The sequence below is a fragment of the Hyperolius riggenbachi genome, chromosome 6 (genome assembly GCF_040937935.1).
Source record: "Hyperolius riggenbachi isolate aHypRig1 chromosome 6, aHypRig1.pri, whole genome shotgun sequence".
Lineage (NCBI taxonomy): Eukaryota > Metazoa > Chordata > Amphibia > Anura > Hyperoliidae > Hyperolius > Hyperolius riggenbachi.
The window spans coordinates 173146073-173170425 of NC_090651.1; the positions used below are offsets into that span (position 1 = coordinate 173146073).

At 46.5% G+C, this 24353-nt stretch overlaps 1 protein-coding gene across 3 annotated transcripts in view; it reads left to right on the plus strand.

Moving 5' to 3' along the window:
• SEPTIN3 (septin 3) overlaps positions 1-24353 on the plus strand; it is a 298561-nt gene that overhangs the window by 119580 nt on the left and 154628 nt on the right. For all 3 annotated transcript variants that reach the window (XM_068240225.1, XM_068240226.1, XM_068240227.1), the window contains one exon: positions 14345-14473. In XM_068240225.1, the coding sequence (XP_068096326.1) occupies positions 14345-14473 (129 nt within the window). The remainder of the gene's footprint in view (positions 1-14344; positions 14474-24353) is intronic.

Consider the following 24353-nt stretch of genomic DNA (forward strand, 5'->3'; position numbering starts at 1 on the left):
CATATATTTTGTTGTTTTTTTATTTTTTCTGTCTCGTATATTATAAATCATTTATATGTTGTCGATAGTACACATATAACAACATTCAAAAACAATAAAATGATAAATAGAAACTGCCAAAAGCATGATAAGAGAGGACCCGAGTGTGTTAATCAGGTTTGATGAATTTTTTCCAGCTGCTTGTTGAGACCATCTGGAGATAGAGTTTTTATTATTTGAATCCAATGCATCTCACGTTTTTTTAAAAAATCAAAAGAACGATTGTGATGGATGGTTTCGATGAGGGTAATGTGGAATGAATCTGGGTTGCTATTATGTTGGGTACTGAAGTGTCGTGATACACTGTGTAGGGGATATTTATTCTAGATATTTCTTTTATGTTGTCTGATCCTGCTCCTGGCAGGGTGGGTTGTCCTCCCCACATACTGAAGCTGACACGAACAAGAGATGACATATATAACAAACCTAGAATCGCACATGATTGTATCTTTGATTTGGTATTTGAGTTTTGTAATATGGGAGTAAAAAGTATTCGTATGGGTGACAAATTTACAGGCTAAGCATCTCGAGTGGTTGCAGGCAGAACAGCCTGGCAATAGGTTGGATGGGGTAGGGGTAATATCGGTTTGTGGTGGGCATAGTCGACTCGGGGCTAGAATACTGCGAAAGTTTGGTGCGCATCTGTATGTGATAGCGGGCTTAGGTGGTATTATCGATTGGAGGTGTGGGTCCTGAAGAAGAATTTCCCATCTGTTAGTTAAGATATCTCATATTCGCCGATGTTGGGCACTGTATTTGGTAATGAAACAAGGTAAAGACTCTGTTTGAGTTGATTGGTCAATGGGAGGAGGTTTGGTGATTCTGGCTTTGTGGTTGGCATCTTTTAATAGTTTATTCTGGAATTTACGATCTAGAAATTTTTGAGTCAGGATGTTGGATTGGGTATTTTATTGTTGGATGTCTGTGCAAGTTCTACGCATCCTTCTGTACTGGCTGTATGGTGTTTATTTGGTCCAGGGGCGGTGATGAAAGCTCTGAAAGTGAATGTAATTGTTTGCGTCGACCGGTTTGAAATATGTTTTGGTTTTTTAATTTGGTGCGAGTCTATGTAGAGGGTGAGATCTAAAAATTCAATGGATATATGATGTGAGGTAAATTGTAGGCCTGCGGGATTAGTACTTAGAAATTCAATAAATCATGGGATTAGTGTGATTTCTCCTTTCCATATAAAGATCAAGTCGTCTATGTAACGTTTATAAAATATGATATTGTTGGTGAAAGGATTATTATGAGTCATTTTTATGTGTTCTAGATAGCCCAATGCAAGATTAGAATAGGATGGTGCGAATGAGCTGCCCATCGTCATTCCGCTTGTTTGATGGTATACTGTAACGATTTGTGTCAGCAAGGGACAGAATTCTGATTATTAGGTGATCTGCAGTATCACCTATAATGCAGATATATACCTGATTATATGGTGATCTGCAGAATCACCTATAATACAGGTATATCAGAAAGCTAATGTGAAAACAAATAGCAATATAGTGATTGGTGCAACAGTAGTACTGATAGATTTAGCTATACATGGACCACAAACACACCATACAGCCAGTATAGAAGGATACATAGAAATTGCACAGACATCCAACAATACAATACCCAATCCAACATCCTGACTCAAAAATTTCTAGATCGTAAATACCCGAAGAAACTATTAAAAGATGCCAACCACAAAGCCAGAATCACCAATCCCCCTCCCTTTGACCAAGTAGCTCAAACAGAGTCTTCACCTTGTTTCTTTACCAAATACAGTGCCCAACATCGGCGAATATGAGATATCTTAACTAACAGATGGGAAATTCTTCTTCAGGACCCACACCTCCGATCGATAATACCACCTAAGCCCGCTGCCACATACAGACGAGTACCAAACCTTCGCAGTATTCTAGCCCCCAGTCAACTATGCCCACCACCAACCGATATTACCCCTACCCCATCCAACCTATTGCCAGGCTGTTCTGCCTGCAACCACTCGAGATGCTTAGTCTGTAAATTTGTCACCCATACAAATACTTTTTACTCCCGTATTACAAAACTCAAATACCAAATCAAAGATACAATCACGTGCAAACAGGGATGCTCGGATACCCCTTTTTAATATTCGAGTTAGGTCGAATTCGAATAGTAAATTATTCGAGTTAGGTCGAATATTCGAGTCGCATATTTTTTACTATTCGATTCAACCTCGGTATTCGAGCTCACTTTTCGAGTCGGTATTCGAGCTCATTATTCGAGCTGACTATTCGAATTGGCCTTAAATAGCTTCCAACACTTGTTTTGGGGGCGAATGATGCAAGAAACATCCTTTTTTCCAAGTAACAACAGCAAGTGATTATGTGGCAATGTTCCTTTAAAAAAAAAAAAGTTTGAATGAGAAGGTGTGTCCAAAATTCTGTTCAGTACTGTATATACTTCTTCTTCTTCTTTATCTTCTATATCTTCTTCTTCTTCTTCTATATCTTCTTCTATATCTTTTTTTTCTTCTTCTTCTTATTCTATATCTTCTTCTTCTTCTTCTTCTTCTTCTTTATCATCTTCTTCTTCTTCATCTTCTTCTTCTATTTCTTATATATCTCCTCCTTCTATTTCTTATATATCTTCTTCTTCTTCTTCTTCTATATCTTCTTCTATATCTTCTTCTTCTTCATCTTCTTCTTATATTTCTTCTATATCTTCTTCTTCTATTTCTTCTATATCATCTTCTTCTTCTTCTTCTTCTTCTTCTTCTTCTTCTTCTTCTTCTTCTTCTTCTTCTTCTTCTTCTTCTTCTTCTTCTTCTTCTTCTTCTTCTTCTTCTTCTTCTTCTTCTTCTTCTTCTTCTTCTTCTTCTTCTTCTATATCTTCTTCTTCTTCTTCTTCTATATCTTCTTCTATATCTTCTTCTTCTTCTTCTTCAATAAATAATAAATAGCTGGTGGCGCATGGTGGAAGCGCCATTGTATGTGCTCCCTGGCAGTGGAAACACACAGCGTGAGCGTCATAGCCGCTGGAGTGTTAAGCGGAAGGCATACCGCTGACAAGCGAACTTTTTACTTGCACACTGTGAGTATAATTTTTAATTGCAGAATAAATAGTTTTTATGTTAATGCACCATGGAGCGCTTCTTGTTTTTGTTTTAAAGTTATACACATCCCAGAGTTCTGGAGCAGAGCCGGGCAGTAGGAACATAAAAGCCACAAAGAACTGTTGAACGATCTTTTTGAAAACTCGGATTGGAGCGCAGGGGTTGTTTGAACCTCTAAAAATAATATCACAAAGTATTTAAAAGTATATATATATATTTTTTTTTAAAGAAATGCAGCTATTTTTGAGCATAATAAATAGCTGGTGGCGCATGTTGGAAGCACCATTGTATGTGCTCCCTGGCAGTGGAAACACACAGACAGCAGGAGGTAAATTCAGCAGCAGGAGGAGGAGGAGGAGGATGAGTGTGTGGCAGCACAGTTTTCAACCCGGGCACCTCAGAAAAATTAAACCTTTTTATTTATTTATTTATTTTTTACAGCAAATTACACAGATATAGCTATTGTTGGACGTAATAGCTGGTGGCAGAGTGGCAGCAGATGGTAATTCTGTGTACCCTGGCAGTGGGAAACACAGACAGACAGCAGCAGCAGGAGGAATGGAGGAGTAGTGTGAGTGTGGCAGCAGGCAGGCAGCGTGACATAATAGCCCTGGTACCTAGCGGTGATACCAGGGCTGTAAATAAACACAACAGGAGGTTCCAGACAGCTGTCGTGCAGCCCTCATCGTGTCCAATACACAACTGGGACAACACAGTTTTCAACCCGGGCACCTCAGAAAAATTAAACCTTTTTTTTTTTTTTATTATTTTTTTTTACAGCAAATTACACAGATATAGCTATTGTTGGACGTAATAGCTGGTGGCAGAGTGGCAGCAGATGGTAATTCTGTGTACCCTGGCAGTGGGAAACACAGACAGACAGCAGAAGGGCAGTACACAGCAGCCCACTGTACTTGTAAAATGTGTGCCTACACAGGCGACGTAATAGTCAAAGTGAACCAGGCTGGCTTAGTGAGCAGGAGCCAGGAGGTGGTAAAGGGTGGTAAGGCATATTAACGATGGTTCCAGCAGCCACTTCATGTCCCCCTCTCGCCGACAACAGGGGCCAGGAACTCGCCTTTTACCCACGCCTGGTTCATCTTGAGAAACGTCAGTTTGTCCACAGACCTGTGAGACAGACGTGAGCGTTTCTCGGTGACCACGCCACCAGCTGCACTGAAGCAGCGCTCGGACAGCACGCTGGAAGGGGGACAGGACAGCACCTCCAGGGCGTACTGCGCCAGCTCGCTCCAGATCTCCAGGCGCTTGACCCAATACTCCATGGGATCAACAGGGGCATCGCTGTCAAGCCCGCTGTAGGACCCCATGTAGTCAGCCACAATGCAGTGGCTGGATAGTGTACTGGTAGTGGCTGGATAGTGTACTGGTTAAGGGCTCTGCCTTTGACATGGGAGACCAGGGTTCGAATCCTGGCTAGGTCAAGTACCTATTCAGTAAGGAGTTCAAGGCAAGACTCCCTAACACTGCAGGGTGGCCTCTTGAGCGCGTCCCAGTGGCTGCAGCTCTTGAGCGCTTTGAGTCCGACAGGAGAAAAGCGCTATACAAATGTTCAGATTATTATTATTACAATGCGGGTCAGGCGCTGGCTGTGACCGGAGGAGGATGCTGCTGCATGCACTTCCTCTCTAGTCACTGCTGGAGCCTCTACAGTCCTGTAGAGCTCGTTGCTGAGAGACAGCAGGTCTGTGGTGCGCTTGCTGCTGGATGCAGGCACCTGCTGCTGCCTCTGTGCTGGCTGGACAGGGGGGGTGGAAGGCTGGGGGAAGGCTTTCTCCAAGCGCTCAACAAGGGCCTGCTGCAAGCTCCTTATTTGTTGCACTGGGTCTCCTCCTGCAGGAGGCAGGAACTGGCTCAACTTCCCCTTGAGGCGCGGGTCCAACATCATGCTGATCCAGATGTCCTCCCTCTGCTTCATCTGGATCACCCTGGGGTCCCTGCGCAGTCACGTCAGCATGTGCGCTGCCATTGGGAAGAGGCGGGCCACGTGTGCTGGCACATCGACGGCAGTGCTGTCCTGATCCTCCTCCTCTGCCGCCTCATCCTCTCTCCAACCCCGCACCAACTCAGCTGCACTGTGCTGATCCCCCTCATCAGCAGCAAGGTCAGGGACCTCCACCAAGTCCTCCTCCTTCTCCCCCTCAGAGGTGGACTGTGCAGCTGCATGCCGCTCCTGCTGGGCCAAGGCTGCCGCACCCTGTTCCAGCAAAGCATCGAGGGCCCTGTTCAGCAGACAAACCAGGGGCACCCACTCGCACACCATAGCATGGTCCCTGCTCACCATGTTGGTGGCCTGCAGAAAGGGAGCCAGCACTAAGCACACCTGCTGCATGTGCCCCCAGTCGTCATCGGGGACGATGGACGGGATGTTGCTGGTCTTGTCCCTTTTCTGAGCGGCGGACACAGTGGCCAGGGCAAGGTACTGGTTGACAGCGTGCTTCTGTTCAACCAGACGCTCCAACATCGCCAGGGTGGAGTTCCAGCGAGTTGGAACGTCAAGGATCAGCCGATGGCGTGAAAGCTCCAGCTCCTTTTGCACGTCTTCCAGGCTCGCAGAGGCTGCAGGCGAGCGCCGGAAGTGACGCACAACATTCCTTGCCGTTTCCAGCAGTTCGTCCATCCCCTGGTAGGTGCGCAAGAACTTCTGCACCACCAGGTTCAGCACATGGGCAAGACAGGGGATGTGGGTCAGGTTTCCCCTGTCGATTGCGGCAACCAGATTGGCCCCATTGTCGGCCACCACCTCTCCGACTCTGAGGCCTCTGGGGGTCAGCCAACTCCTCTCCTGCTCCTGGAGTTTGGCCAACACATGGGTTGCCGTCAGTTTGGTCTTCCCAAGGCTGACCAACTGCAGCAGCGCTTGGCAGTGGCGTGGCTTTACGCTGCTGCTGAGGCGGGGGGTTTGGCCAGGTGTGCCGGAGGATGGCAGAGGATCAGAGGAACCTGCTGCAGTTCCCCTGACCCTGCGGGGTGGCACCACCCACTGTGTTGCTGCTGCTGCTGTGCCCGCTGCTGCTCTCCCATCCTCACCCCCTTTCACCAAGCTGACCCAGTGGACAGTGAAGGACAGGTAGCGGCCTGTCCCGAAGCGACTGCTCCAGGAGTCGATGGTGACGTGGACCCTTTCACCAACTGCGTGCTCCAGCCCTCGCTCCACATTGGCCATCACAAAGTGGTGCAGTGCAGGCATGACCTGGCGGGCAAAGAAGTGTCTGCTGGGGAGCTGCCAGTCTGGGGCTGCATAAGCAAGCAGCGCACGCATGTCGCTCCCCTCCTGCACGAGCGTGTACGGCAGGAGTTGGGAGCACATGGCCCGTGCCAGCAAGCCATTCAGCTGCCGCACGCGACGGCTGCTGGCAGGCAGAGCCCTAATCACCCCCTGGAAGGACTCGCTCAAAAGGCTCTGGCGTCGCCTTTTGCTGGCACGGAAATCACTGGAGGGAGCAGAGAAGGCCACTGAGGACTAGCTGCCAGAACAGGCCTTAGTGTCGGTGGCAGGAGTTGCAGAGGGGGGAGGAGCAGTGTGTTTCCGCACTCCTGCTGATGGTGCTGGAGGAGCAGGAGGGCGGGTGGCTGCTGTTGCTGCTGCTGCTGAAGGCTGTGCAGTGGTGGGTGTGGTGCCACTGCCAGCGCCAGATGCCTTCAGCCTCTTGAACTCCTCATGCTGGTGGTAATGTTTAGCAGCAAGATGGTTCAGAAGAGAGCTGGTGCTGAACTTTAAGGGGTCTGCACCTCTGCTCAGCTTCCGCTGACAGTGGTTGCAAGTGGCGTACTTGCTGTCAACTGTGGGCATGGTGAAAAATTGCCAGATTGGTGACGTGAAATACCCCCTACGGACTGGAGCCGCTGCTGCCTGTCTCCCTGTGGTGGTTGAGGGGGGGGCTTGGGTGCGGCTGGTGGTGGTACTGGCAGATGCTGCTGCTGCTGCTGAGCCTGAGACACCAGCAGGCTGTGGGACCTGCCTACTGCTGCCAATGCTTGCAATGATGCGCCTCCTTGCAAGGCCCACAAGCGCATCCTCCTCCTCCTCCTCCTCAGAGCTGCTGCTGATGACCTCCCCAGGAGCTGGTGGCACCCAGTCTTTGTCCGTCACACTGTCATCATCATCATCCTCCCCCTCCTGAAACATGTCCTGCTGGGATGATGACCCCCCAAACTCCTCTCCTGATGCCTGGGTGGGCTGCTTGACTGTCGCCACAGTCTTGCTGTCCAATCCCTCCTCCCCCAAAGTGCCCATCAGCATCTCCTCCTCAAAATCGCCAACAACAGCAGACAATTCCCTCATGATGCCTGGGGTCAAAATACTGCTGAATGACAGGTCGCCAACTTGTGACGGTGAACTGGCCTCCTCCCCAGGCCCTACTGGGTGGCTGCTGCGAACAGGGGTGGTGGTGGTGGTGAGGGTGGAGGCCTCGGATGCAGAGCTGATGGCGGGTTGCTCATCCTCCGTCATCAGTTGCACCACAGTGGCTGCATCCTTTTCCTCAATGGGACGTTTCCGACCCGGCTGGAGGAAAATAGGAGCAGGTACTACATGCTGCTGCTGCTGTGTCTCTGTGAACTCGAATAGCCCATTCGAATAGCTGCAGCTATTCGAGCTCGAATACCGAGCTCGAATAGCTGAAAAAGAGCTCGAATATTCAAGCTACTCGAATATTCGAGCTCTGCTGAGCATCCCTGCGTGCAAATCTAGGTTTGTTATATACGTCATCTCTTGTTCGTGTCAGCTTCAGTATGTGGGGAGGACAACCCACACTGCCAGGAGCAGGATATTCTATGCAAATAGGTATGGGCTCCTGGAAATAACAACACTTGCACAGTCTGTGGAGTGCTCTCCTAAACAATAGGGTGATATTGATAGACTTAAATGTAACAATAGGAGTAGCGCTGCAGGGCCTAATTGTCCTTGGTACCACCAGTGGAAATTGATGAGAAGACCGTCCAATAATCTCTCCCACTCTTCACACTGCCAGATGTAACTTTCCAAGTGGCCAGCACAGCGTATGCAAAACAAAAGAGAATAGATCCAATAGCTGAACTCTGTATACACGATGTATACACCACCACCTTCCCTCGTGCCTTTAAATCTGTATATGTAACACCCGCGCCGGACACCCCCACACTGCCGGCACTCACCCAGCTGTCCTCCTCTAATATCTGGAGGTAAGAATAAAGGCCTTGTGGGGTATAATGCATCCAGTAGCTGTCACGATGATGCCACCACTAAAAACTAAAACATATCCTTCATAGCTTAAAACCGTAAAGCTTTAATAAAATAAAATTAAAATCACACTCACAAGCAGATCTTCATAAAGCGCATATAACAGAGCTGGCGTTTCCCGGGTGGCCGCTCGTGTCAGTATGGCCTCAGACTTTTGAATCTGCCGCCGCTCTGGTCCTGTCCTCAAGCTGGTCGCATCTGGCGTGGCTCCGCCCTTTGCATTTCGTCATCAAGTGACTCATCACTTGCGCGCAATAACACAGACGTTTGCGTTCGATCAGCGGCCAATCGCGCGCAAAAGTCCGCGCTATCGAGCAAAATGTCCACGATCGTGGGACTTTGCGCATGCAAAACTCTGCGAGCGGCACTTCACATGCTAACTGTTTAGCACACCCGTGCTAACAGTTAGCACCGGTTTGTGAATCAAGCCCTAAATCTGCTTTGCAGGGGTAAAGCTTAGTGATGTTTTCATAAAGCTCTACCCACCTCTTTTTTATCAATCATCTTTTTATTAAGACAAAAGGAAGTATACATACTAAAGCTTTATATAAAACATAGACTCCATTGTAATAGTGAACAGGATGAATATCTTCACAAAGAAAGTGAGTTATACAGGGAACATGTATCTTAACTAGAACATATTAGTAACAATAGTAAAGAGACATACACATTATATGGTCTGCCCTGTAGATCTAGTAGGCTCGCTAATCCAAGTACAGTTAAGATCATAAATTGAAAACTTATAGTACGACAGTACTTCTATAATAGAAGGAAACAGACAAAAAAACAAAAAACAAAAAACACACAAACATATATCTGACCAAAGAGTTAGGCTATCAAGAAGAACCACTAGAGCTTAAAAATGACTCTATATACAGAACAAAAACAGAAAGTTATGGGGACTTACAACTACAGGATTGGAGCCATAATGACATATCCCGTTTATGAGGACAATTCTTAACAGGAAGGCCTAGAAGGGCGTTAAGCGGATGCAAATCAAATTGGGTTTCAGAAACTTCTTGTAACGATTGGTGTCAACACGCAGAGAGAATCTGATTATTGGTGATCTGCAGTATCACCAAAAATACAGATATATACCTGATTATTGATGATCTGCAGAATCACCGATAATACAGATATATTGCTAACCTCTAGACACCTGAAGCATGTAAGTGTTTGGTGTAACAGTGAGATTTGGACCACCGGGGTAGCAGGTGGTCCAATAAGTAGAGACAGACTGTACTGCAGTCAAGGACTCCAGGAGAAGGAGACCCTGACTGGTTTTGCAGCAGTGCTCCCTCTGGAAAGCAGAGGGCCCCTGCAGGAGGGCTGAGCACTCAAGGGATGGGTGACAGCCAGAAAGGTCGGGCAGGCCGGGTCGGCACCACACTGACAGATGAAGTACAAAAACAGGAAGCTGATTCGGTATCCAAGGCTAGCAGGGTTTGGCAACGGAATATCAGAAGTGCAAGGTACCGAATCAGAGATCAGAGGAGTGGTCAGGAAAGCAATACGTCATAACAGATATCAAACAATACCTAGTCTGGGTGTGAGGTCCGTGGTCTCTACACCCTGGAACTAGTCTGATGTATAACAGAATGATAACACAAGTTCCCTAGTCTGGGTGTGAGGGCCGTGGTCTCTACACCATGGAACTAGTCTGATGTATAACAGAATGATAACACACGTTCCCTAGTCTGGGTGTGAGGTCCGTGGTCTCTACACCCTGGAACTGGTCTAAGGAATAACACAGATGATACACAGTATTCCTAGTCTGGGGTGTGAGGTACGTGGTCTCTACACTCTGGAACTGGTCTAATGAATAACACAGATAATACACAGTAAACTGGCTAAGTGTGGATTCCCAGGACAACTGGTTCCACCACACTGAAAGATCTGACTTGGTCTGAGTGCTAACACATAGGCATTCGCAACGCCAGACAACCAGCAACTGAACAGCAAGAGATATATATAGTGAAGCGCTCTCCAGCGCCACCCAGCTCCCATCAACCAATCAACAGCTGAGCTGGGATCAGCTGACCGCCTCGATCAGCTGACCCTTCTCCTTTTGGTATAAAGAGCCTGTCTTGCAGCGCGCACGCGCGTAGCTCTCCATCTGTGTGCACTACTGGGTCCAGCCAAACTAGACGTATTTTGCTGCGTGGAAACCGCCGTTCTGTGCGCGGATACCGCCGCGTCACTGTCAGAAGGCGCGGCGGTTTCTCTGCAATCCGTCACACATCTGATATAAGTGATGAAACAGTTTTCCAAAAAGGCTTAATTAGGGGACAATCCCAAAAAATATGCATTAGCGATCTTACCAAGTCTTTACACTTCCAACAATTTGGAGAGACATTTAGTATCCAGCAGTGTAATTTCTCTGGGGTTCTGTACCAAAGCATACACATTTTATAATAGTATTCTTTATGGACCGAGCTACCCACCTCTTTTAAATTATGTTTTAAACATACATGCATGTCTGAGCTTTTTAATAGTACTAATGAAAGTTATCTGAAGCGGGGAGAAAAGTAAGGATCAGCACCTAAGGAAAGACTGTATCGAGTAGTTGAAATATGCTGGGAACAAAGGGTGCAATCTTGGAACACCATCAGGATCCCAACAACAGGATGAACACTAGCAGGCTGTACACTGTTGTGTTAAAAAAAAAGTGCATTGATCAGGAATGTAACAACTGGAAGACTACACCGACCTGCAAAAAGTAGTGCTTTCATTCTATCAGAAGATGCAGTTTATAGGGATAACAGGTAAAATTGCCGGTGCGTGGCTATAGTTGGCGATGAAAAAGAACATCAAAAAATGAGGATTTACAATGTATACAGCTATAGCCAATAAAAAACATAACTTTTAATGTGTCACATAAAAGATTCCATACGGACAGGCAAGTAAAAAACAGCAATACATCATGGTAGTGTCATTAAACACAGCCTGACCTATGCCTCGTGACCATAAAAGGTCACTTCTTCTGAGGCATGTAGTGCAGGTACAGATCTCTGTATCTTAGAACATACACAGATCCCTTTACATAGAGAATCACAGCAGTACACTTAATCAACAAAGTTCCAGCCAGGTCAACATCTGCAAGGAGTTTGTATGTTCTCCCCATGTCTACATGGATTTCCTCCAGGCATTCAGGTTTCCTCCCACATCTCAAAAGCAAATTGGCCCTAGACTATGATACATGCACTACACGATACATATATAGACATATGACTATCGTAGGGACTAGATTGTGAGCCATTCTGAGGGACAGTTAGTGACAAGACAATATACTCTGTACAGCACTGCGCAATATGTCGGCGCTACATAAATAAATAAATAAATATGTTCCAAAAGTACCATTCCATAGGGTAGAAACCCAGAGAAAATGTTGCTCATGTACACAGGAAGGGTGTTAATTCTCTAATAGTCCAGTTACAACCCTGAACATGCCCACTTCTGTGGTGGTGACTGAGGTATGCAGAGGAGGGGACCAATCTGGTATGATGCCGGATCGAAGCCGCTTAGAGGTGGCGATGTCTAACAGCTGACAGCTGTTTGGCATGTGTGTGAGTAGTACTTGCATGTTTTTTTCATTCCTAACTAGTAAAATTTATATTTTAAATATTTTTCTGGGAGATTTTATTAGACTCCTTAGCAGTTGTATGCAATGTTGGACTTGGAGGTAGAAAAACTGAGGAAAGCCACCTGGCCAAGCAGCAGAAACCATGTGTTATCACTCCTAATAGCAACCTGTAGCAAGTTTTCACTGTGAGCAGCAACACATGATTACTGCTGCTTTGCCAGCAACTGGATTTCCTCAGCTTTACCACCTCCCAGTCTGACACTGGTTGTATGTTTTGATTCAAAAATGCCATCTAATGTTTTCCCAGTGATGCTCTTTTGCTTTGGCATTCCCATGCCACAATCAAAATGAAAGAAAACTGAATCCAAATGTGTTTCCTTTCAAACAATACCAGTTGTGCGGCAGCCTCGCTGAGCTATTTGGCTGCAGTAGTGTCTGAATAACACCAAAAAAACAAGCACGCAGCTAATCTTGTCTGATCTGACAATAATGTCACAAACACCTGATCTGCATATGCTTGTTCAGGGTCTATGGCTAAAAGTATTACAAGCAGATGATCATCAGCAGGAGAGCCAGGCAACTGAAATAGCTTAAAAGGAAATAACAGCCTTCATATCCCTTTCACTTCAGTTGTTCTTTAACCCTCCTGGCGGTATGAAAAATTCCGCCAGGAGGCAGCGCAGCATTTTTTTTTTTTTTTTTTTTAAATCATGTAGCGAGCCCAGGGCTCGCTACATGATAGCCGCTGCTCAGCGGCATCCCCCCGCCCGCTTCGATCGCCTTCGTCGATCTCTGATCAGGAAATCCCGTTCAAAGAACGGGATTTCCTGGAGGGCTTCCCCTGTCGCCATGGCGACGGGGCGGGATGACGTCACCGACGTCAGCGTCGTCGTGACGTCATTGGGAGTCCCGATCCACCCCTCGGCGCTGCCTGGCACTGATTGGCCAGGCAGCGCACGGGGTCTGGGGGGGGGGGCCCGCGTGCCGCAACGGATAGCGGCGATCGGGCGCGGGGCGGCGGCGATCAGTGTGCTGGCGCAGCTAGGTCCAGCAAAAAAAAAATTAAGAAAATCGGCCGAGCAGGGCCGGAGAAAACCTCCTGCGCGGCTTACCCCGAACTACGTTCGGGGTTACCGCCAGGAAGGTTAAGAATCACTTTGAATAGCTGTCTTTTATTTGCACATGTGTTGCACGCATAGGTGCTCAGGTGAAATAAGGTTTGTACTCACTTCCAAAGGTTTGTACAGTCTTGCCCCTCCTTACTTAAAGCGGATCCGAGATGAAAAACTAACTATAACAAGTAACTTGTCTATATATCTTATCTAAAGTTTAGATAGTTTACACAGCAAATATAGCTGCAAATACCTTTAATAGAAAATGATTATTTCTTCCTGTGATACAATGACAGCAGCCATGTTGTTTGTAAACATTACACAGAGGCAGGCTTATCTGTATCTTGATCACTAAGCCTCTGAAAAAACCTAATCCCCCCTCCAGATACCATTCTTAACATAATCTCTACTCTACAGACCAAATTATCCTCTCCTCTTCTCTAGTCACCTCACACTCGTATTTCCCTACTCCTGTGGATTGTGGGGTTTGGTCACCTGTTACGTGTGTTTGAGCACAAGGGTGGCTGCAGGTTTTCGAGTGCTGGGAGCGCTGAAATATTAACTATCATTTGCCCTGCCTATTTGCAGATTAGGATCTCAGGCTGCAACATAGCACTTTATCTTGGTAGAAGAGAAGCGCTTGTACATATCCCTACTGTACAACTCACCCTGACTTACTATCTTTAAGTGCAACCTGAAAACTCACTTCTTCAGGCAGGCATATAATGTCACCTAAGATACTATACTCACCAGGACCACCAAACTACCAACTTTTACACAGCTCCACCTACCTATTTCTCTACCCCTTAACCCTTTAGACTGCAAGCTCATTCGGGCAGGGCTTTTTCCCTATATGTGTTCTTATTGCTGTATAAAGTGGGTACATATTTTCCACCTTCATGTGTGATGCATCGCTGACCTATTCCACTGTGGTTTATGTTAGTCTATGTTGTGTACTTTATTATACAGCACTATGGAAGTCATAATAATAATAATAATAATAATAATAATAATAATGATAATAATAATATTCATCGTTGCTGTGTACAGAACAGTACTGAAGTGAAAGCATTTTCTCAACAAGTTGGTGTTGTATACTCTATTGCATAGCACGACGAAAGATAATGACACTATATAAATGCAAAATAATAATAATCAGTGCAGTGTACAGAGATGAATTGAAGGGAATGCCTTTTTCTCAGAAATAATGGCGTTTCACTTTAAGTACCTAAATACAAGAGACTTGAACAATTAATAACAGCTTGTATATTTTAAATTATTTTCAGGCCAAAGTGGAATGGGCAAGTCTACACTGGTAAACACACTCTTTAAGTCACAAGTCAGTAGAAAATCAGCTGGTTGGAGTCGGGATGACAAAATTCCTAAAACAGTTGAGATCAAAGCGATCAGCCATGGTGAGTCTCGGTTTTTTGTTATTAAACAAATATCACGAACGGTCAATGAGCATCATAAAAAATATCTTGTCGATCCTTATTAGGAAATCAGTAGGGTTCTGATATTTCAAGAAATTCTACTCAGATGATCACATTCCTTACTAATTTGATGAATACTTGAGTCTGTTCTCAAAATATATTTTTTATTTTACTGTAATGTGTCTGTTTAGCTTAACCACTTGAGGACCACAGGCAGGGCCGGCCCTAGACTTTTTGCCGCCTGAGGCAAATTTTTTTAAAAAATTCCACCGCCGCCCCTCCCCCCCCCCTCGGGGGGGGGGCGCTCTGGGGGGCCGCCGAGCTGGAGGGGTAGCTGGCAGGACGGGGGTATTGGGCCAGCGGCGGGGAGGGGGGTCGGCCCCCCCCCCTCCCTCGCCTGGGTCCCCCGTCCTCCGCTCCCCTCCAGCCTAAATAGACGCAGCCGTATGTGTAAGAGGAACGGGCGGGGAGGACACTCACCTCTTCCCAGCATGCGCTCCACTGACATCACTTCCTGCAGCGTTGCAGGAAGTGATGTCAGTGGAGCGCACGCTGGATCGAGGAAGAGGTGAGTCCTCCCCGCCCGTGCCTCTTACACATACGGCTGCGTCTATTTAGGCTGGAGGGGAGCGGAGGACGGGGGACCCAGGCGAGGGAGGGGGGGGTCCGACCCCCCTCCCCGCCGCTGGCCCAATACCCCCGTCCTGCCAGCTACCCCTCCAGCTTGGCGGGCCGGCTCCCCGCACCCACGGACGGGCGGGTGCCGCCCCTGGAAATTTGCCGCCTGAGGCAAAAGTTTCACCCCGCCTCATGAGCGGGCCGGCCCTGACCACAGGCTTACACCCCCCTAGTGACCGGGCGATTTTTTGCAATTCAGTGGTCTGCAGCTTTAACTGCTCGCTGCAGAGCCATACAACTTAGCACACAAATACAGTTTCTTTCTGTTTGTAGCATCTGAATAAGAGCTTTCTGTTGGTGGCATCTGAATAAGAGCTTTCTGTTGGTGGCATCTGACTGCTGCTGCAATGTTGTGTTTGTTTGTTTGTTTGTTTGTTTTTTTTTTTATATAAATGTTATTCTTATTATTTTTTATTAAAATTTGCTAATTTTCTATTTATTTCCCTTCCCACTCTCCCTCCCTCCCCCCTGAGATCCAATCAGCATGATCGGCTCTCATAGGCATCAGCCTATGAGAGGTGATCATCTTCAGAGCCACTCAAGGGGACAGCTCAGTGACAGAGCTGTCCCCATACAGCGTTGCAGGAGATCACAGCGCTGTACATGTAAATAATGGCTGTTTTCAGCTGTTACACAGCCTGTCAGCCACAATTGCTCCGCTTCGTGTCACAGCAGGGATTGATCGCAAATACGCGCGTGTGTTCCCTGCTAATCCCTGCCCACCGATCTTGACACCTATCGGCATTAAGCGATCCTGAGGCTGCCACCTTCCCCATGCCTATCAGCGTTAGGCAGTCGGGAAGAGGTTAAAGGACATCCGAGGTGAAAATAAACTGATGAGAAAAACAATTGTATCTATCCTCCTTCTCCTAAAATGACTCTTTTAGATATCCCAGTTTCATTTTATATTTAAATCTAGTTTTTAAGTTTTTACTGTTTCATTGTCTCTGCTCAATGACACCTTTATTGAAGTATGCTAGAGCTCAAATCTATGAATTATTTACCTTTTTTTAAATCTCTTTTTATCTTTTTTAATCTCTTTCCCGTTCCAAGAAGCCATTTACTGACAGGAAAGTATTTTATAGCTGTAATTCCTTATCAGTGAGGGTTATGCTATAGTCTGACCCAGTCCGACCGGGTTCCGACACGGGCAAAAACAGTTACTTGCACACCTGATGTTTAACTCTTTCAGGCAGAGAAAGAAAAAAAGGAACACAGCCTAGTTATTTGTGTGCTTGGCACTATACATACACATGTCTATCTCATCATGTCCCATGTCACCTCGGTTGTCCTTTAATTTTAAAATTTCCCACACTGAATTAACTTAAGCATATAGGCTTCTTTGGCAGTTTTGTGATTGATTACATCTTAGGCTTCACCTTTTTCAGCTTCAGTTTTTTTTTTCTTTGTTAATTCTAACAGTTTTGTAAAAAAAAAAAAAAATACAGTGGGAAGTAATCATTCAGCCTTAACATAGTAGCAAAGAATAGTACAAGATGATCTTGTTTGCATCTGGTCTACAAAGGAGTGTACCATATAATTCATTTTACATAATACATATCATACTCTACATATCACATAAACCGTAAAATACATCTTGGCCAACTCTTAAACTTTTACAATGCTTGTTGACATGTTGGCCTCAATTCATAAAGCATGAAAAACTGAAATTATCGAGCAGTGAGGTAAATTAACGACTTGGCTGTAATTACCTCCAACACGTCAGTAAATTGTCAGCAAAAATAAATTCATAAAGCCTTCAACAAGCGGTAAGCCAGACGATAGTTACTGACACCTCTGGTGCGGTCTTAAGAAGTTACCGACACCTCTGGTGAGGTCTTAACAATGCAAAGTGCAGGGAGCCGAAAGTCTGTGCAGGGAGCCGAAGTCTCTGTGAGTCTGTGCAGGGACCCGAAGTCTCTGTGAGTCTGTGCAGGGAGCCGAAGTCTGTGTGAGTCATCTGTGCAGAGAGCGAAGTCTGTGTGAGTCATCTGTGCAGGGAGCCGAAGTCTGTGTGAGTCATCTGTGCAGGGAGCCGAAGTCTATGTGAGTCATCTGTGCAGGGAGTCGAAGTCTGTGTGAGTCATCTGTGCAGGGAGCCGAAGTCTATGTGAGTCATCTGTTCAGGGAGCCGAAGTCTGTGTGAGTTATCTGTGCAGGGAACCGTAATCACAGCTTGTAACAAAAGAGAGATATCGCTACACTTCTGCTGTACCGCTCAATGGGCTGCGGTAATTTACCGAACTTCAAAGTCAGCTGTGAAAATCTTTACGAATTAGCACACAAAGGTCTAAAATACCGAATGCGGTATTTTCCCTTCCAGATTTTTTTTAGCGCACTGCTTTTATGAATCGAGGCCAATGTCAGAAACTTCCCCCAAGGAGTCTTCAATGTCCTAAATATTAACTAAAATATACCTAAATTAGAACCTTACTAGCTAGGGTAAATATGGATAAGTCGGCTATATAACTATGATTTTCATGGCAGGCACCACCAATGAGGGAGGGCCCACTGTACTTGCATGTGGGCTTAAAAGGAACCCGGGGTGATAGACATATCATGGCTGTCATATTTATTTCCATTTACACAAAACCTGTTGCCTGGCAGTCTTGACTTCTTGTCAATAGTGTCTGAATCACACAGCTGAAACAAGTATGTAGCTAATCTTAGCAGGACAGACAGACAATGTGCATAGTTAGGAAATAAATGTCAGTCTCCATATGTCTTTCACCTCATGTTTCCTTTAACCACTTGAGGACCTAGCCTTTCCCCCCCTTAAAGAGGAACTGTAACGGCAAAACGTCCCCTGGGGGGTACTCACCTCGGGTGGGGGAAGCCTCAGGATCCTAATGAGGCTTCCCACGCCGTCCTCTGTCCCACGGGGGTCTCGCTGCAGCCCTCCGTACAGCCGTGACGTAATATTTACCTTCCTGGCTCCTGCGCAGGCGCTCTGACGGCTGTCGGCTCCGAAGTAGGCGGAAATACCCGATCGCCGTCGGGTCCGCCCTACTGCGCAGGCGCAAGTCTCCGGCGCCTGTGCAGTAGAGCGGACCCGACGGAGATCGGGTATTTCCGTCTATTTCCGAGCCGAAAGCAGCCACAGCGCCCCGCTGGAGCCAGCAAAGGTAAATATTGAAATTACAGTCGGGCCTGTCGCCGGCTGTTCAGAGGGCTGCAGCGAGACCCCCATGGGACGGAGGACGGCGTGGGAAGCCTCATTAGGATCCGGAGGCTTCCCCCACCCGAGGTGAGTACCCCCCAGGGGATCTTTTTGAAGTTACAGAGTCTCTTTAAGGACCAGCGCTGTTTTTTCAGATCTGTGCTGGGTGGGCTCTACAGCCCCCAGCACAGATCAAGTGACAGGCAGAGCGACCAGATCGCCCCCCTTTTTTCCCCACTAGGGGGATGATGTGCTGGGGGGGGTCTGATCGCTCCTGCATGCTGTGGGTGGCGGGGGGGGGGCACCTCAAAGCCCCCTCCACCGCAAGATTCCCCCTCTTCCTCTCCTCCTTCCCTGCCCGAGAGATCGGAGGCTGCACAGGAACGGATCTGTCCTGTGCAGCCTCTAACAGGCTCCCCGCTGTCATGTGACAGCGATCCCCGGTCGCTGATTGGCCCGGGGATCGCTGATCTACTACAACGCTGCTACTGTAGCAGCGTTGTAAAAATGTAAACAAAGCAGATTATTTCCGCTTGTGTTTACATTTAGCGTGCGAGCCGCAATCGGCGGCCCGCAGGCTATTCACGGAGCCCCCCGCCGTGAAATGACAGGAAACAGCCGCTCGCGCGAGCGGCTGTTTCCTGATTAATTAATTAGCCTGCAGCTGCAGGATCTGCGTCGCCGGTCCTGCAGCTGCCACTTTGCCGACGCGCGTTATGAGTGCGCGGTCGGCAAGTGGTTAAAGTGAACCTTAAAAGGGTTCTCTGGTATGTTTCAAAAAGCAAAAACTGACACTTACCTGGGGCTTCTATCGGCCACTTGCAGCTGTAATGTCCCGCGCCGTCCTCCTCTGATACCTCGTTCCCCGCCGCCGGTAACCTGCTAATTATTTGTCTAACTAGATGAATAGAACTACAGCTGCAAAGTTTTTTAGTATTACGCCTGCGCAGTAAGCTCCCAATGACGCGCGCGGGAGCAAGCATGCGCAGCCGCAGTTCTATTCGTCTAGTTAGACGAATGATTAGCAGGTTAATGGTGGCGGGAAGGGAGCATCAGAGGAAAGCGTGAGACATTACAGCTTCAGGGGGCCAATAGAAGCCCTAGGTAAGTGTCAGTTTTCGTTTTTTTAAACATACCAGAGAACCCCTTTAACCCTGGTAGATAAAAAATTAATGGTTAATTACTTAATGTGTCCAATTCTTTGTTCTTTTTTACTTGTTCAAAGCAGACAGTGGAGGCCGCAATGGTCTGCTTTACTGACCTAAAAAATCAAAATGAGCAACTGGGCTTGAGCTCTAGGGACCCCCGGTACTTTTTTGACCGATTGGGTCTACCTATTCATACCAAGTTCCGGCCAGTAAGCATTCAACCAGCAGATGGATTTTCTATCCTGTCAGGTCCTGTTACCCCAGAGACCTTTCCTCTTCTTGTCACTGCACCTGGAGATCACCACAAATTCCTGACCTTTGATTTATTGCCTTCTCCCTTGTTCCCTATCATTTCGGGAATACCTTGGCCTCCAAGTGCACAAGCCATCAATTGGGGCACAAGAACTGTAACTTTCCAGTCTCCTTATTGTTGTAGTTTCTGCCTTCCCAAGTTCAGCTGCACTTTTCCACTAGCCTATCAAGATTTCAAGGATGTTTTTGATAAAAAGGCTGCTGATAGTCTTCCACCACATAGAGTTTATGACTGTCCAATTGAACTTTATCCAGGGGCTGAGATTACTTTTGGAAGGTTTTTCCTTTTTCTGAACCTGAATCACTGGTTAACAAACAGCACATTGATGAAAATTTAGCCAAGAGTTTTATATTTTTTTTTTTGTGTCAAAAAAGAAAGATGGATCACTGAGACCCTGTGTGGACAATAGGGAGATGAATAAAATAACCATTAAAAATTGGTTTCCATTACCCTTACTGCCTGATCTGTTTCAAGGACTTAAGGTGCCCATTAATGGTACAATATTTTCACCAAATGCGATCTTTCGATGTGATTTGAATGATCGTAAGTAATCGGGAAGCAATAATTGATTGTTCACATTTACTGAATGATTCATCAAATTCGATTATATTTTGCAACTTTTGATTGATGTTATCCTATAAAGCAATGGACAAAAAAACCCCGGTGAATTTTCTATACAATTGAATCGTAAAAATCGCACCTTCACCAAACTTGACTTGGATCAGAGAGGGAGATGAATGGAAAACATTTTCATCTATATTTTCATTATATAACATTAATATTTTCAGACATGAAGAATCCACAGCACCACGTCAATGATGTATAGCTCTTTTATTGATTAAAATAAGAAAGAAATAGCCATAACAGCGACAGACGCTGTTTTGGACCTGGTCCTTTCTCAAGCTGTGTCAGGCTCTCTCTGAAGTGTATCACAAACACTGCCCTTTATATAGTGACCATAAATACAAATTAACCAATCATGATGCAGAGAGGACATGGTGGACCTGATGGGGAACTACAGAAAGCCACATATGTTCTACCGACTATGACATAAATCCAACTGACCAATCATAGAGTATCATGAAAATTCAAAATCCCCCTTACCTCCTAACTCCAACTGTCCAGTAGGAGAGGACTTAATGGGGAACAGAAATTCCTACCCATGTGTGTCATGCCGAACGCCAGAAAATTTCCTGAAAACGTCTAGCTGGTCACATGACGTACGTGTTGACATATGCGAAAAAGCGTTACCATATGCGTAAAAGCGTCTGCGCATGCGTAAAATATAGCGCAAAAAAAGCGTAATTAAATGCGTAAAAATATAAATGGGAACAACAGTTGCTGTACATGTAAAAATGCATAAAGCACCTACAAAATGCATAAACACGTATAAATATGTGTAAAACTGCCTATAGTTCCCTTTCACATAAGCCACATAAGGCGCATGTTAAATGTCTAGTGACATACATAGGTAAACTAGTGAATGAAAAAAATGGCATTCATTAAAAGGATCAGATCAAAAGGAAAATAAATCAAAAATCAATCCCCGTGTCTCCTCTGCATGCCAAATACATAAAAGAGACACACATCTCAATAACATTAGAAGCTCTGGATATAAATCAACTACAACTTGCCCTAATAAGAGATATGTGGATCAAAATACTGTATATCACACAAGCATGCTATATCCAAAACCCCACCAAAAACCAATTAAGCCCAAGTGTCAAAGAAGTAGAGTCATAAGCAAAAAGAGAGATTGTAGTCTCTATTAAGTCCACTATTTTCTAATGTTCCCAGGCGTTTAATCCAAAATGCTTCCCTCCTTAGGAGTTCCTTAGATCTATTACCCTTAAAGTGAACCTTAAGTGTAAAAAATAAATTGAGTTTTACTCACCTGGAGCTTACCTCAGCCCCCTGCAGCTGATCGGTGCCCACGACGAGTCGCTCTGATGCTCCGGGTCCCGCTGGCACTTCCAGTTTCGCCGTCAGGACCTGTCAGGCTGGGGAACGCGGCCGTTTCTACGCGTTCCCAGCCAAAATAGCCCCCCTATGCGGCCATATGGCCGCATAGGGGTGCTATTTTGGCTGGGAACGCGTAGTATCAGCCGCGTTCACCAGCCTGACGGGTCCTGACGGCGAAACCGGAAGTGGCCGCCAGCGGGACCCGAAGCATCAGAGCGACTCGTCGTGGGCACCGATCAGCTGCAGGGGGCTGAGGTAAGCCCAGGTGAGTAAAACTCAATTTATTTTTTACACTTAAGGTTCACTTTAAAAGCACTGGGGACCCCATCTATGACTTGGACCCTTAACTGCGAAACTAAATGGCGACACAAAGTAAAATGCTGTGAAACAGCTTTTTCCATATTACATGTCCTAATGGCTGATTTGTGAGAAGAGATGCGCTCGCACAATCGCTGTGTGGTTTCACACACAGAAACCAACCCACAGGGCCATTTAAGTAGATATACAATAAATGAAGAATCACAGGTGTAGAGGCCTCGTATAGAGAATCTCTCACTCCTGGAAGGATGCGCAAACCTGTCTCCTCTCACAATATGGCTACATAAGTCCACTGCAAGAGGGGGCACAGCGCAGGAAGGAGGAGCAGCGGTGGGCACAGAGCAGTGGGGAGGGGTGCAGTCTTCCCTCCTCCCTCACCTGGGGGCCCCCCTTCCACGCATCCCCCCCAGACCAGAGTGGCAGACCAGAGCGGCAGGGAGTGGGGAACTGAACAACTTACAACTTCCTGGTTCCTGCTCTGCATGCCACTGCTCTAGTCTGGTCTTCTCTGCTGTCCAATCACGCTCTCACTGTGCTTCTTGTGAGAGCGTGATTGGATAGCAGAGAAGACCAGACCAGAGCAGCGGCATGCAGAGCGGGAAGCTTGGAACCAGGAAGAAGTAAGTTGATCAGTTCCCCGCTCGCTGACGCTGCCTGCACTATGTTCTGGTCTGGAGGGGGGGGGGAGTGTGGAAGGGCTTGCCTCCAGTGAGGAAGGGCGGGAGACTGCCCCCCCTCCCCACTGCTCTGTGCCTGCTGCTCCCCCTTCCAGGCTACAAGGAACACCTATAGACCTGGCTACCTAGTCTGGGGACACCTATAGACCTGGCTAACTAAACTGGTGACACCTATAGACCTGGCTGCCTAGTCTGGGGACACCTATAGACCTGGCTAACTAAACTGGGGACACCTATAGACCTGGCTAACTAAACTGGGGACACCTATAGACCTGGCTGCCTAGTCTGGGGACACCTATAGACCTGGCTAAATAAACTGGGGACACCTATAGACCTGGCTAACTAAACTAGGGACACCTATAGATCTGGCTACCTAAACTGGGGACACCTATAGACCTGGCTACCTAATCTGGGGACTCCCATAGACCTGGCTACCTATACTGGGGATACCTATAGACCTGGCTGCCTATACTGTGGACACCTATAGACCTGACTAACTAAACTGGGGACACTTATAGAACTGGCTACCTAAAGTAGGAACACCTATAGACCTGGCTACCTATACTGAGGACTCCTATAGACCTGGCTAACTAAACTGGGGACACCTATAGACCTGACTTTACTAGGGACACCTATAGACCTGGTTAACTAAACTGGAGACACATAAAGACTTTGTACCTATACTTGGGACCAGAGGCGCTTCTAAAGACTGACATTCCAGCAAACTGCCTAGGGCGCTGAGCAGTCTGGGAAGCGCATTCCAGGAAAAAAAATGTTTATTTTACTGATAATTAAGGGTTCGGAGAAAAACTTTCTATTCTGTGCACAAGGGTTCTGATGACTGCAACTGCTGGCTGAGCCACTGGATAACCAGTTTTGTAGACAGAGACTTGCACCAAGTCCCCTATTCATTGTTATCTGGCGATCTCCTGCTCTGAGCACTTCTACTGTCCCGCCCTTCCCTGTGCCAGAGAGGAAAAGTAAACACAGCAGAAGAGCTTGAAATAACAAGGCATACAAGACATGTCAGGAGTGCAGAGCTCCATGCTAGAGAACATCAATCCCCAGACAGTTACGTTTGTCCTTTGCAGCACTAGGGACATTTGTATTTCCTCACCAGACCCGATCATCTGAATGTGATGGCTTCCAGACTGATAAGGTGCTGTGTGAATAGCAGGACAACTAGCTAAATTAACAGCTTTAGTCACTGATTGAGCACACAAAAGGTTCTGGCTGCAGCTCAGGGAGGGGGAAGCACAGCGGGAGACCAGGTCATCAGGATGTGAATATAGTGACTTGCTGTATAAGGTGCTGCTCAGGCTGCCTATTCCTTGACCAAATCATAGACTGCACACTGGAGAACTACAGGTACCACTAGCATGTCCTACTGTGATTATGTATGTGTCATGTATGGAATTATAGTTCATCTTCACAAAGAAATGCTGGTAATTGTAGATCTCCCAGTGGTTTATAAGGATCTTACAAAGGTACAATAATAGATAATTGTTCATATACAAGTGATAATTAAGTATTTCTATAGCACTGACATCTCCTGCAGCACTTTACAGAGTAAATAGCCATGTCACTGACTGTCCTCAGAGGGGCT